Source organism: Cololabis saira, chromosome 8, assembly GCF_033807715.1.
Source record: "Cololabis saira isolate AMF1-May2022 chromosome 8, fColSai1.1, whole genome shotgun sequence".
Lineage (NCBI taxonomy): Eukaryota > Metazoa > Chordata > Actinopteri > Beloniformes > Belonidae > Cololabis > Cololabis saira.
Window position 1 is genome coordinate 28,297,410 of NC_084594.1, and position 14,675 is coordinate 28,312,084.

The following is a 14,675-nucleotide window of genomic DNA, read 5'->3' on the forward strand; positions in this document are numbered from 1 at the left end:
GCAATTAAAACCATAAATGTATGTAAATGTTTTGGCTTTCTGTTATAATGTGTTGTGCTTTTTGTTTTGTTTTTTATTTGAGTAATACTCTTTATATGTTATAATTTATCATGAAATTGCATAATGTGAAGTTTTGTTATCATTGTACTGTTTGCAAATGTTAATTTTAAAAAAATAAAAAAATAAAAAAAATAATATAAACGAAGAAGACCAACTTCCGGTATGGATGGAAGTATGGTAGCGCCATGGTCGGCCATCTTGCCTGAAGCCAGGTCCCTCTCCTTTTCTGTGTCCCTGTTTTTCTGTGTCCCTGTGTTTACTGTAAAGTCTGTAACATGTGCGCATTTGAAATGCCGCCCCCAGAGCGAATGTCTGTCGAATATCCAACGAATATCCAACGTAAAACTAACTTCACCGTGGTTAATAAGCACGCCTGTATCGTTTGAGTATGCAGGAAATATTGTTCATTACATCCAAGAAATTATATTATTTTAGCCATTGTCCAAAGTTATAAATGTAATGCTGGTGTTTTGTATTAGCAGAATGAACGGGGATAGCTGCAAGCCAGTAAAAGAAAAAAAAAAGGAGGACCATATGGCTTCAAAATTTCTGTTCCACATATAAATTTGTATATTTTTATTTGACACTTTCACCAGTTTAAATGAAACAATGGAAATATAACACCTTGAGTTTATTTAGAGTTAAAAAAAAAATTTTTTTTTCATTAAAAAATGTGTTTTAATGTAAATGTTTTTTTTTCCTTTTTATGAAAGACAGACAACTTCAAGGAGGTTGCTTTAGTAAAACAAGAGTAGAGCTAGGTGTTTATCTTATCTTATATCTTATATTTATCTTTATCTAACAATGTTCAGAACTAAATGACTACTAGCAAAAGTCAGCATTTATACGACACCCTTCAGATCCAAACAGATTTAACATACTTTGACAAGCTGGTCCCATACAGATGGCTCCAATAATTTTATCCTAATTAGGTTCAGTTCAGCCAGGTTTCTGAGTTTTCTGTTTCTATAACAATACATACAGATTTCATTAAACTAAACTTAACACAAGATTAAGGGTTCCTGAGAGTCATTTAGCAAGTTATCTTAAAATGATAAAAGTTAATCTAGGTATTTTCATTGTGGGGTTCATTATCCTGCGCATGGACATGACAAGCTATCACTTAGTTTGTAGTATTAACTTAATCTTATATGAAGCATGCTAATCTGCACATTATGTGATTGTACAAATCTCCACAGACCTAAGATAAAAAGACAATTTTAAAATGCTATGCAAACTTCATTAAGGATTCCAATGATATAAAACAACCTGAATATTTGTCTAAATAGATCAACTGTATGTTAGTAAAGAAGAGAGCATACAATCAGTCCTTTCATTTTTATTGCTGAAAACATTTATTATTTTTTTTAAAAAGACAGTAAGAAAGTATTTAATTTAAATCAGGGTAAGTGCAAGGTTCTAGTGCAATGCTTCATCTGCTTTAAAAGGACAAGAGGCTTTACAACAAACAACAGTCGATGCAATGAGCTGTGCAGTGATTCATACAATGTTTTTCTACAAATAATAATTCTCTGTGATTGCTTCATTTGTGTTACGTTAAAATAACAGACATAAAAATACTAAATGCAGTGGATAGGAGTCCAGCTCATTCTGTTTTGTTGGCATGATAATCAATAACTAATACGTTTTTCAGATAGGTGGTTATATAATTCACAACATATACGGTATAATGGAACTTGCATATTAGCAAAAAGTGAAGCTAATAATGAATGATGACCGGGGTTTTGGTCAAGTATATGGAGACCTACTGAAAAATGCTTCCACAGGGTTGTAGTTGCAGGCTGTTGAAACCTGTAAAGGAGAAATCGGGCAGTGCAGGATCTGGTTGCAGTTGCAGTAAATCACTGTCAGCAAAGTTGTCCAGATAGCTCGGGAAGCCTTCATCTTGGGGTTCCACAGAGCTGCTCAGCATGGGATCATTGTGGTAAGGTTGCAATGGGGGCTGCAGTAGATGAAGATCTTCCACTTGTTCTGAGAGCAGAGAGATGGGGGCAGGAGAGTGAAGGAAAGTCACGTCCGTTGTCATGCATTAGCTATTTATGGTACTGCTTTCGCTGAGGAAATGAGAGTGAGAACAACATGATGTGCTCTGAAGCCCAACTTAACTCTCTCCAAACTGGGTGGAAATAAATGCCAAAAGTTTTGTCCAAATCTCATTTATTCACTTATTTATTTGCTCTGAGGAGAGGCCAAAGCCAAAACAGGCTTGGGAAATAAGTGCCACGACCATGAAATAGTCAAATACAACCTTCTATCAAAAAAGGCAATTAAAAAGTTTCAGAGTTTCAGATGTGTGGGTGAGCTGGATTGCAATTACCACTTAATGTATACGGTATTTCACAAAACATTATCAAACAAAAGAAGCTAGAATATGTAATTACAGAAAAAAAAAATATTTACCATATCAAAATATGCTCAAATGTCAATTAATACATCAAGCTCAACCAACTTATTTTTGACTGAAGTAAAGATTACTGGTTTTATACGATTACAATAAAATGCAATTTTCATTTTCAAAGGATCAAAACGTAAATGCATCAGGAAGAAGAATCAAAATGATGAAAAATGAGTGTATTAGTATCCAGTTTGCCTAAACCATAAAGCTCCAAAGTGAAAATATTCAATGGGAAAAGATTCAGCAGGCAACAGCACAAGTGCATGCAGTAGAAGCAGCCAACATGTCCACAATCCAGATGTTTAAAGATTTAAAAAAAAAAAAAGAAGCCGCAGCCAAACATCTACCGCGTTCAATCCGCTTGTTCTTCAGTAATACCAAACACCACAAGGCCAAAATAGAGGTAGTGAAAGCTCTTTGAGGACAGGAGACCAATTTTTTTGACAAGGCTTCAGCTGGATTGGACAGCAAGGAGAGCCAGGACTCACCAGCTGCCTCTCCACACAGGCCACTCAGTGGCTCCAGGCCTGCACTCTGTGCCATGTCAGAGGACAAGAGTGGCCTAGGCTCCAGTGTGTTCCTACATGACCAATAACAAACAGTCATTACAACCACCTGCTCATAACACACAAAAGGGAGTGGGCAAACTACTTAGAGGGGAAGAGTGTTTCAGTTTCTTAAATTTAAAAGGACCGGCTTTGTTTTAAATATAAATAAACAAGGCAATGTACATTGTCCTGAATGGATACAATAAATATACTTACTCTTTTGAAACGAACACCAGCTTGGTTTTGATGTACTTTAGGTAAGGACTGGCATCTGAAAGACAATTGGTTATTTGAAATTTTATGTTTTTTTTGTTTTGGGAATTATTTGTTTTCCATAAATATGTGAGTGATAATGGCAGCGTTTCTGCACAGCCACGTGGTGCCCTCACCTCCACTCTTTTCAGAGTAGTACTTTCCAAAAGCCTCGTCTTTTGGGGTGTTGGGATACAGGTAAAGCAAAGGATTCTCTGGGACATTATCAGCTTCTAAGATCTGGAAGTTTCTGATGATTTCATGGAAGGGGATCTGTGAAAGGTCAACTTTGGTGAAGGGCTGAACTGTCTTTATGTCAGGGTCACCTGCAATGTATGAAAAAGGATGTACAAAAAAGAAAAAGACAAACGTGACATATCTGCCTTGAATTCAACAACTTTAAAGTATTTAATGTCTTCACAAACAAAATCTCACCAGTTGAGGTTATTTCCACCCAGGAAAAGGTGATCGCTCCGATGACACTTTCACTGAAGCGCAACAGGAATGTGCCTCTCTGCTTTTTCTTCAGAAGGGACTTCTCCTTGTTTTTGGTCACAAAACCCATTATGGAGCTGGAGATCAGATGAACAGATGTATTTAAATGATCCTACACTCTGACCTGTTTTTGCTAGCTGTACATCATAGTTTTTTTTTGTACGATACTACACGATAAATGACAGCATATAATAAACATAAAATACACACCACAAAAACAGTAAATAATAAGCAACACCCTGAAACATAATGAATAGAAATAAAAGCTCACTGTTAAATAATCAATAAAGGCCGACTGGAAAGGTTACATTTGAGCAACAGACTCCTGCTTTCTTTGAAATTCAGACTTGACAATGTTTAGCACACTAACCCATCTCTCCAGAGGTCTTCCAGGTACGTTTTCACCATCACCAAGATGCCATCAAACCACACCCAGAAAGTGTCAGGAGTATTTTCCTTTGAAAGACAAGACAGGAAATGTAATTCCTGATGCGCCTTCAAGATCCATTCATAAACAAGACAAAAGGAAAGTGCAGTCATTTCGAGACAATCGAGCAAATGACCAATGACCATCAGAAAGTAAGGATGGAGGAAAGTACAGATTTACCCTCTCTCACTATTGTAAATAAGTAAAGATACACTGATGACCGTTTGTACTCCAAGAAACCATTACATAGCTGCCTGCAACAATGAAAATAGAATAGAATAGAAAGCCTTTATTATCAATGTACATGTACAGTGGAATTAGGGAGCAGCTCCGTCAAAGTGCACACATGCAAAGACTATGTAAGCAAGGAAGCATAAATGTATATATATGTACACACACTATAAACAAGAGTGAATGGGAGGATAAAAAATGTACATGGATGGGTGGGGGGATATTGCACTTAAATGAATGGAAGAATAATATTGCCCTTGAAAGGATGGGAGTATTGCACATATTGCACAAAAGTTTATATACGCACATTTTACTTTGAGTGGGCGGGGTTAAGGCTAACCCCTAATCAGATCTCCAAACATCTTTTCCAAGATTCAAGCCTTACCTTACTAAATTTCGACCATGCTACCTTGTTGGTGTCGTAGCTCTGCTGCTTCCCTGGGAGAACAACAACAACATTGACATTACGTTAGGATTATTGAAATTTACTCGCCATCATTATATGTGATAAAACATTCAAATTCAAAAATATTATATTAAACCCTGAAGCGTAATGAATAAAACATGTTTAAGACTCTAAATCTGATGAATCCATATGAAATGAGAACAAGCCTTGTTTGTTGTTTTAAAGTTACGGTGCGATGTCATTCTACACTCACACTATCCAACACTAACTTAGACTTTTTGATGGAAACAGTATCTACGGTAACCTTTATCTTAAGACAAAATTGATTAAGAGAACCACAAGGAAAAAAAAAACTCTGTAAAGTGATAGAATTATTCTAGTTAATCAAGAACAAATATTCCTCACCATGCTTCTGTTGATTAAAAATTCTGCATAAAATGTAACAGAAGGATTTGTAAAAGTGCAAATTATTTATTTATTTATTTTTAAATAGCAAATCTCCAGACTATGATGTTTCCTGGTGTCATGTTTGACACGTTTGAACATAAGCAGACAAACAGCTGGAGCAGAGCATGTAGGACGCGTTTACCAAACAGCCTGTGTCCGATCATTTCTAGCTGGGCGTCATCCAGACCACGTTTAGTGGCAGAGAGAAACTGCCAGCTCAACATCTCCCCAAACTGTGGCCAAGGAGCTGCAGGAGTGTTGGCGAAGAACATGACATCCTGGTGAAACACACACACATACTTATAAACTTACACCAGAACAAAAAAGAAGAAAATCTGTCTTTTATGGTGTGTTATTATGTTTCAATCAGTTTAACTAAAAGCTGCTTAGCAGAGCATATCAGAGATGACCGAGTCTCACCTTGGGATCCTGGCTGAGCAGGTTGAACCAGAGGACGGACGCCCAGGCGCTCTGCTGCTGGCTGGAGTTGGAGATGATGACAACAGGAAAGGAGGACGCCTGCAGGAGGTCGGTTGTCATGAATAAGAGAAATTTGATTCAGACACTGTCCCACAACAAAGTGGTAAACATAACCATATCTATATCTAGGCTGGAGTTTTTATTGAGTCGGTCGAGGGTCAAAAGAAAGTAAAAAAATAAACTTCACCTGTAGCTCAACTGAAAAACCTTTCAGCTCAAATACAGTGTTGAAGTAGATGATGTGTAGCTCCTCTGTAACACTCAGAGAAATCTGAGAGAACACCAAACACAAACGCAGATCAGATCAACCATTAGTGGTTAACATCTTCATGAATGACGGATCATTGGGGTGCACCGCAAACAGAGATACCATCTATAACTTACATCACTGACTCCTTTGCCACCACCTCCAGATTTCTGCTCCTTCAGAATCTACACACAAGAGTACAAAGAAAAACTATAAGATCCCCATATCACCACCTCACATTAAAAGTATTGTTAGTATAGTAATAAAGGGCTTTGTATAAAAATACTGTCTAAAATGTGAAGGTTTTCTGGAAAACATCAAACTGTCCACTAAAACCTTTTTATTTCTCTGCCTTTGGAGAAATTAGAGACATGAAATGAAAGCATTTGGAGGTTTTAAACCTTCCACTTCTGCAGTAAAACACGGATTCTGCTTCATACATGTATCATGGTAGCTCGGATGCTCTGACAAAACCTGGTGATGCGTGTGTGTTGCTCCTGGTTCGAGTACTCAAAACACACGTCACATCAGGTTTGGAAGGGTTAATAAGATGAGTTTTAATCTCAGAGACTGTTTCGTGAGTACACTTGACATCTTAACAGATAGATGCGACAAGATTGATCCTATTTCTAACTCTGAATCATTATCACTCACCAGATGTCTAAAGTCGGCCACCATGCCTCCAAACTGGCTCTCAGCCATGTTCAAAGCTTTGGTCTTGGTTCCCAAGACATTAAAACGGCGATATCTACAAACAGGAAAGGTTTTAGTGAAAACTCATTTCTGTTGAATTTGAAAAAAACACCTATTCTAGAAGTTTCATGTGAAATGAGAAGGGGTAAAAAAACCCACCCTTTGATGTTGGGAGCCTCCCTAATTTCAAAGGTGAAAAAAAAAACAGTGGTTATCACAGGAAGGAAATAAAAACATTGCTAAAAACGCATTCTGCAAGTAGTGAAAATAACTCGAACAGGTCCAAAAGAAAACTCTAACCTGTCCATGGAAACATCCACTTTCATGGAGTGGTTCAGTTCTGGAAACTTAACCAGCAGTCTGAAATATAAGAGCCAGAGTAAGATATTACTATAAAATGACATGCAAAATTGGAAGCAATAGTTTACAAAATGGAGCAAAAAAGTGACAGATCAGGGAAGAGACCATTTATGACTTGCTTTTTACTGCCAATCCCCTCCCTAAAATCCCCAACCTTCAGTTTTCTTGTACACTCATTCGCTATGCTGAACCATCCGTTGGACAGATCTGCCTTGCACAGAACCAATGGGGTCCATCTGATACTTTACACACTGACAGCCCTCCTTATGTTCTCCAGCTGGTGTAACGGTCCCAACATACACTTTACTCAAGATCTGAGTTCCTTTAGTTTAGTTAGTGGTCTCATATGCATGTTGATGATCCTACTTCCCGCCAGTCTTTACAGAGTTTGACAATAAGAATAACAAACAATACCAGCACTGACCTCGTCTTCACAGAGAACTGGACATTTGTGCGAAGAACCAGAGGTCCTTTCCCCTGAGGCATCGACGGCTGAGTCTCGACCACAAAGGCACTTCAAGTAACAGAAAAACATTGACATCAATACATTTAAGAAAGAATTCCTAAACAAAGCAACAGAATGTGGAAAACAAAGCCTCAAATGAAAAAAACCTCTTGAGTAAGCCTTGCAGAAGAGTGTGTGCTCTTCTCTGCAGTGCTGGTTTCTGGGCCTTCACAGGGTCATTTTCATAGGACACTTTGCCTACCAACTCCTCCAGCTTATTTAGAAACTCCCACACCTGGAACAGACACACTGCAACACAGGTGAACCTAGAAAAGGAATAAAAATAAACTGAATGAATTATTGGCAGTAGTATTGAGGATTGAACAAGGCCAAACATCAATTTTTGCAGTTTCACAATTGCAGTTTACAACCTTATTGAATGGATTTATCAAAGATTAAACGAGATGTGCATAACTTTAAGGTGAACACACCACTTCTCCAACTGATCCAAGCAAACATTGTCTGTTGCACCAATGCAGGCTCTCTGCTGTCTCCTCTGCCATTCCACCAGCTCCTTCTTCACCAACACATCGATCATATCCTCAACGCGATCCATAAGCTTTTTTAAATCTGACAGTGTGCTCTAAAAATTGAATATATGAGACAAAAATTATAAAAAGACAGAACAAAAAATAAACTGACAAAGGTTTTTGGTTGAGAATTATAATAACTCCCTACCTTTCTGCATTCATTGAGCCTGTTGACAAGTTCCTGAAGAACTCTAACTTGCGCTTTCTTCGCAGCCTCATCAACCACAGCTACATAATAGTTTCCATAGTGGGATGACAGTTTCCATTAAAATAGATCAAGACAATAGAAAACAAAGCTGTTATTCAGTCTATTATATTACTCACTGTCAGATAATGCAAATATAACACAAACTCTCCAGTTTGCTCACCTTCCATCTGGTGGGTCTGATATTTAAAATCAAACTCATCTTGCTGCTCTTCCAGACAAATTATTGCATGCTCCAAACACTATAATCCAAAAGGTTCAGGGAGAAAAAAATACATAAAAAAAAAAAATCAGTTAGCTGAGATGTGTTTGATCTGTAAAGCAAAACACTGCACAAAAGAAGATTATCTGCACCTGCACATCATTCTTCAGGCCAGCCATTTTACGCTCAAGGTCCTGTTGACAGCTCGTCTCCATGGCTTCCTGCTCAACCTGCAAAAACTGGACCTACAACAAAGATAGAATTGTGGAGGGGCAGATACAGTTATTTCCTCCCTTTCAGATGTGACAGTGGGTAATAATTTTTTAGATAAAAGAAAAGGTTTGAAATTAATCTGGCATTCAAAACAGAGTCAATGCATGAGAAAAAAATCTTCCCTTTTTAGCCCAAAGATGTTGACCTGTAGTTTATAAACTTAGCCAATCTAAATACCTGTAGAATTAACACAAGCACGCACATTTTGATGGCAATTTACAATAGATACTTCATACTATGCTACAGAAACACAGAATATCACCTATCGGCGGTTGACCACTAAGACACATCAATAGAAGCAGCCAAAATATAAACATGTAAATATTTTCTGTAGTGCTCTGAGTAACCTTTTTTTGGCATGCATTCTGTCCCACATCTACTGTATAATATTTATACTCAGAGATTATTGAGGAATTGCCCAAACCTGTTCAGCCAGATCAGCACTTGCCAGGATTTCCTTCTCCTTTTCCAAAAACCACATGACTGTGCTTGCTAAAGCACATGGCTCATCCTGATACCTCTGTTGGCGAAGAGATGAGACACAGATCAGAGTTAATGCAAGGAGTTAGAAGTCATTACTACAGTCAACATAATTAGAGCAAAAACAGCTTTAGTGCTACAAAGCGTCCCGTTGGTTCCCAGATATACTTGCTTTGTTTGTTTTACAAACCAAGATGCAACAGGGAAGGTAAAGGGAACTCATAACATTTTTCCTGACTCAAGCATTATACAAAGATCTTCAAAATCCATACAAGTCAGTGTTACGTTAGCTTCATATGTCCATGTTTTATTTTCCAAACCTGGAAGTTCTGTTTATAACGTCTGATGTTGTGCTGTTGTAAGAATAACTCCTCCTGAACAAAGCGGCTGTGTTGGTTATCCAGATTCTCCAGCAGGACCTGGAACAGCACCATGGCCAGGCTATAGTCCCGTGCTGCTCGCTGCCTGAAGAACAAAACATAAGAGGAAGTATTTCACTTAAAGGCCTATTTGTATTAATTCTTTAAAGGTTTTAAAGGTTAGTGTCAGAGCCAGTACTGTCTTACCACTCCTGCTTCTCGATCCAGGCTGACAGGTAGTGCCGAACATCCATAGGCAGCCCGTCCCTGTCATAAAGCTCATGTAACTGCTGGCTGTAATGAACAGGCAGCTGCCACAGTTTCTCCCACTGGGCCATCTGTAATCAACAGGCAGAATGAATGAATGAATGAATTAATTAATTAATTAATTAATTTTTATTTCAAATAAGTATATAAAAAAGGAAATTAAAAATAAAAAGATAAACATTTACATCTTCATATTCACATATGTTCGAAAAAAAGGAGTAGGAAGAAGTATACAATTTTTCCTGGTTCCTACTCCTTTATAACTCTATGGATTTACATTATTGCTATTATTATATCTACACAATATCCATATAAATATAATCTATATAAATACTACGTAAAATGCCTATTATTACATAATAGAATAGAATAGAATAGTAGACTTTATTGATCTCCCAGAGGAGAAATTCAGTCGTGCAGCAGCCAAAACACACACATGCTTTATACAAAAAATGTTAAATAGAAATTACCATAAATAGTTAAATGATAAAAAAGAGCAATATAAAAAGTAGAAAAAGACTATGTACAAGAGAGAAAAAAAGTAGTAAACACAAAATAAACAGATGATATTTACAAGATATTTACAAATATTTCCAAAAATACGTGAGGTATTAGTGGTTATTGCACTTTTAAAGAGACAATTAATAATTATCCATATATGTATATAGAAAATATAAATATTACATAAATATTATATCAATATCTAGAAAATAAAAATATGATATAAATCTATATAAAGAGAAATAATAAAGAATAATAAAGAATATAAAGACAAATCAAATGAGCAGCAATGTATGCATATCTGTTAAACAACCACAACCCTAACAGCCTCAATACAAGGAAACTGGACTTATCTTTATTGCTAAAAAAAACAAAAAAAAAACGTATTTTTGCCTCAACCAAACACGAGATCCAGTTCTCAAAAATGTAGGATTACCATAACATCGATTACTCAGAATCATAATTAACAATGAGGTGACAACTTGTAAACAATGCATACGAGTGTAGGTCAATATGCGACATCCAGTTTACACCAATGTGTTAGAGAAGTTAAAGCAACTAAGGAACTGACACTATTGACCTATGATTTATTGTAATAACACCAAATCATGTTCACTCACCTTCCTCTAAATCAGCACGAGTCCACGCAGAACTATAGTAAAACTACCAGCGAGATTGAGACAAGTGCATAGCGAGTCTCGTTTTGGTGGTTCCTGCAGAGCTACAGCTGCTCCCTGATATTGGTAAAACAAAACAACCAAATGTGGGCTGGCGTGTGAACTCTATTTCCTTTGTCGTTACGCGTTATTCCAGCTCTGATTGGTCATCTACTTGTCCCGCCTCTATTGTAGTGACAGTTCACATGGGCCGCCATTTTGGCTCTAACACCACCGTTTTGGTTATTACAGAGCCCAAATGTAGGATCGCTTCACGCAGTTTCCTCGGGAGCGCAGATCTGAGAGTTGATTGGCCAAACTGTTGGTAGCAGCTCGCAGCCTATTGGTCCATTCTTCTTGTCAATCTATAAGGAGGGGCGTGGTGATCAAAATAGAAACTTATGGCCTAGCAACCATAAAAGTTTCCAAGAAATGACGTTGAGAAAGTGATGAGCACAAAGGAGATTGTGACGCATCAGTTATATGTCAAGCACGCTCTGGGCCATTGTGAGCACGTTTAATTATGTACTATACAGTTGTTTTATATTTTATATAATTGTACAAACCGGATTCGGTTGAAGTTGGGAAATTGTGTAAAATGTAAATAAAAACAAAATAAAATGATTTGACAATCCTTTTCAACACATATTCAACTGAATAATAATAATAATAATAATAATAATAATAATAATAATAATAATAATAACTATTTATAAAGCGCTTTTCAAGAACAAGTCACAAAGTGCTTTACATGCAATTAAAAACAGGAAACAAACAATTAGTACAATATTAATACACAATTGAGAGATAATAAAAACAGACAAATAATACAATCAGTTAAACACAAGTCTAAAATAGTGAGTTTTTAAAAGTGACTTAAAAGAAGACAATGTGTTAGCTACCCTGATATCCTCCGGCAGGCCATTCCATAATAGAATACAGAATACACTACAAAGACAACATATTTAATGTTTAAAGTCATAAACTTTATTTTATTTCTCAAATAATTAAATTAGAATTTCATGGCTGCAACACGTGCAGTAGAAGTTGGGAAAGGGCATGTTTACCACTTCCTTACATCACCTTTCCTTTTAATAACACTCAAACGTTTTGGAAGAGAGGAGACTAATTCTCTTAGCTTCTCATGTGGAATTCTTTCCCATTCTTGCTTGATGAACCACTTCAGTTGTTCCAACAGTCCGGGGTCTTCTCTGTCGTATTTTACGCTTCATAATGCGCCACACATTTTCAATGGGAGACATGTCTGGACTGCAAGCGGGCCAGGGGAGAACCTGGACTCTTTTACTTCCAAGCCACGCTGTTGTAACACGTGCAGAATGTGGCCTTGGCATTGTCTTGCTGAAATCAGCAGCGGCGTCCATGAAAAACACGTTGCTTGGATGGCAGCATATGTTGCTCCAAAATCTGTATGTACTTTTCAGCATTTATGTTGCCTTCACAGAAATGTAAGTCACCCATGCCATGGGAACTAATGCACCCCCAAACCATCACAGATGCTGCTTTTGAACTTTGGGTTGATAACAGTCCGGATGGTCCGCTTCCTCTTTGGTCCGGACGACACGACGTCCAGTGTTTCCAAAAACAATTTGAAAAGTGGACTCCTCAGACCACAAAACACTTTTCCATTGTGCATCAGTCCATTTTACATGAGCTCGGGCCCAGATAACCCGGCGGCATTTCTGGATGTTGTTCATAAACAGCTTTTGCTTTGCATGGTAGAGTTTTAACCCGCACTTACTGATGTAGTGACGAACTGTATTTACTGACAGTGGTTTTCTGAAGTTTTCCTGAGCCCATTTGGTTATATCCTTTACACACTCATGTCGGTTTTTAAGGCAGTGCCGTCTGAGGGATCGAAGGTCGCGGCCATTCAGTCTTGGTTTCCGGCCGTGACACTTACGTGCAGTGATTTCACCAGATTCTCTGAACCTTTTGATGATATTATGGACCGTAGATGTTGAAATCCCTAAATTCCTTGCAATTTTGCTTTGAGAAATGTTGTTCTTAAACTGTTCAACTATTTTCTCACGCAGTTGTGGACAAAGTGGTGACCCTCGCCCCATCCTTGCTTGTGAATGACTGAGCATGTTTGGGGAGGCTCCTTTTATACCCAATCATGGTACCCACCTGTTCCCAATTAGCCTGATCACATGTGGGATGTTCCAAATAGGTGTTTGATGAGCTTTTCTCAGCTTTCTCAGTATTTTTTGCCACCTTTCCCAACTTCTACTGGACGTGTTGCAGCCATGAAATTCTAAGTTAATTATTATTTGGCAAAAAATAATTACCGTATTTTCTGGACTATAAGCCGCACCTGTATATAAGCCGCACCCGCTCTATTTTTAAAAAAACAATAAAAAAAAGATATACAAGCCGCAGATATTTATGTTGTTAGATTATATATTTACTACATGTACAGAAGGATTTTGAACTGTAAATGATGTACATGTTTGTACCTAAATAGATCCTTTCCTAACAGTGTCTTTTAACACGGCAGCAACTTTGCTGATTAAAACGGGACAGAACCAAGAGAAAATAACCGCTATTTATTTATCTATTTATCTGTTTGAAATCTGCATCTACCTACTTCTATCTGCTAAAGAAGAAGTAGCGTATTCTTATTTGCATTTATTTTGTCTTAGTTTTGATTCTAATTCCGGTTAGAGCGCCCCGAGCGGTGGAAGAAAAAATCCACAGAATAGCCGCACCTTTGTATAAGCTGCATGGTTGAAAACCTATGAAAAAAGTAGCGGCTTATAGTCCAGAAAATACGGTAAGTTTATCAGTTTGAACATTAAATATGTTGTCTTTGCAGTGTATTCAACTGAATATAGGTTGAGAAGGATTTTCAAATCGTTGTATTTGTTTTTATTTACATTTTACACAATTTCCCAACTTCAACCAAATCCAGTTTGTACATGAACTTAATTAAAGTATAAAATGCCTGGCTTTCAGGGATTGTATATCTCCACAATACATACGTATATAACCCATCCGTGCAAATTAAATGTTAAATGATTAATTTGTTTTATCAGAAATAAAATAGAACCACAAATCAAGCTGAAAGATTGTTTTATGTTGTTTTTCAAAAGTTTAGAAAATAAAAAGGAATACAATAAAATTCCCGCGTGAAATAAAATGTTTTTGGTTTATGGATGAGTGAGTCAATTATACAGAAGAATAAAATTGAATAGATTTGCCTAAAAAGTTTTACAAAATAATTTTGATAAAACTGTGAAGTTACACAAAATTAACCAAAATATTGCACGTGGGTAAATTAGTTGCTTTAGTTACAAATATGACATATTTGCATTAATAATGCATAAACATATCAAATCTGCTAGCCCCTACTTGTATCATTACATTGAATAGAAAGGAACTCCTCCTTTGCATTGAAAAAAAGTATTGGCACTCCTTAATTATCATCATCATCATCATCATCATCATCATCATCATCATCATCATCATCATCATCATCATCATCATCAATTTCAGCCCTTTCTCTATTTTTACTGCCAGCAATAAGATATTTATCCTGGTTGCATATATGGTCTCACAAATATAATCACACATTCATTTAGTTTCTTTATTCAGTTCACGCTGTCACCAGTAGA

General features: G+C 37.0%; 1 protein-coding gene across 2 annotated transcripts; it reads right to left on the reverse strand.

Moving 5' to 3' along the window:
* Window positions 1-1,156: 1,156 nt before the first annotated feature.
* stat2 (signal transducer and activator of transcription 2) lies at window positions 1,157-11,155 on the reverse strand. Of its 2 annotated transcripts, XM_061727586.1 has the most exons (24): window positions 11,005-11,154; window positions 9,824-9,954; window positions 9,578-9,722; window positions 9,202-9,297; window positions 8,657-8,749; window positions 8,466-8,544; window positions 8,246-8,325; window positions 7,999-8,150; window positions 7,675-7,833; window positions 7,487-7,576; window positions 7,003-7,062; window positions 6,862-6,882; window positions 6,664-6,757; window positions 6,147-6,194; window positions 5,950-6,033; window positions 5,703-5,801; window positions 5,425-5,560; window positions 4,815-4,867; window positions 4,142-4,227; window positions 3,712-3,848; window positions 3,414-3,602; window positions 3,241-3,295; window positions 2,965-3,056; window positions 1,157-2,052 (listed from the first exon to the last, which is right to left on the reverse strand). In XM_061727586.1, the coding sequence occupies exons 2-24, from the start codon at window positions 9,952-9,954 to the stop codon at window positions 1,826-1,828; spliced, it is 2,406 nt and encodes an 801-aa protein (XP_061583570.1). In that variant the 5' UTR covers window positions 11,005-11,154; the 3' UTR covers window positions 1,157-1,825. The 2 variants fall into 2 exon arrangements, with proteins under 2 accessions (XP_061583570.1, XP_061583571.1); XM_061727587.1 differs by lacking the exon at window positions 2,965-3,056 and having other exon boundaries at window positions 1,843-2,052; window positions 11,005-11,155.
* Between the last annotated feature and the right edge of the window lie 3,520 nt (window positions 11,156-14,675).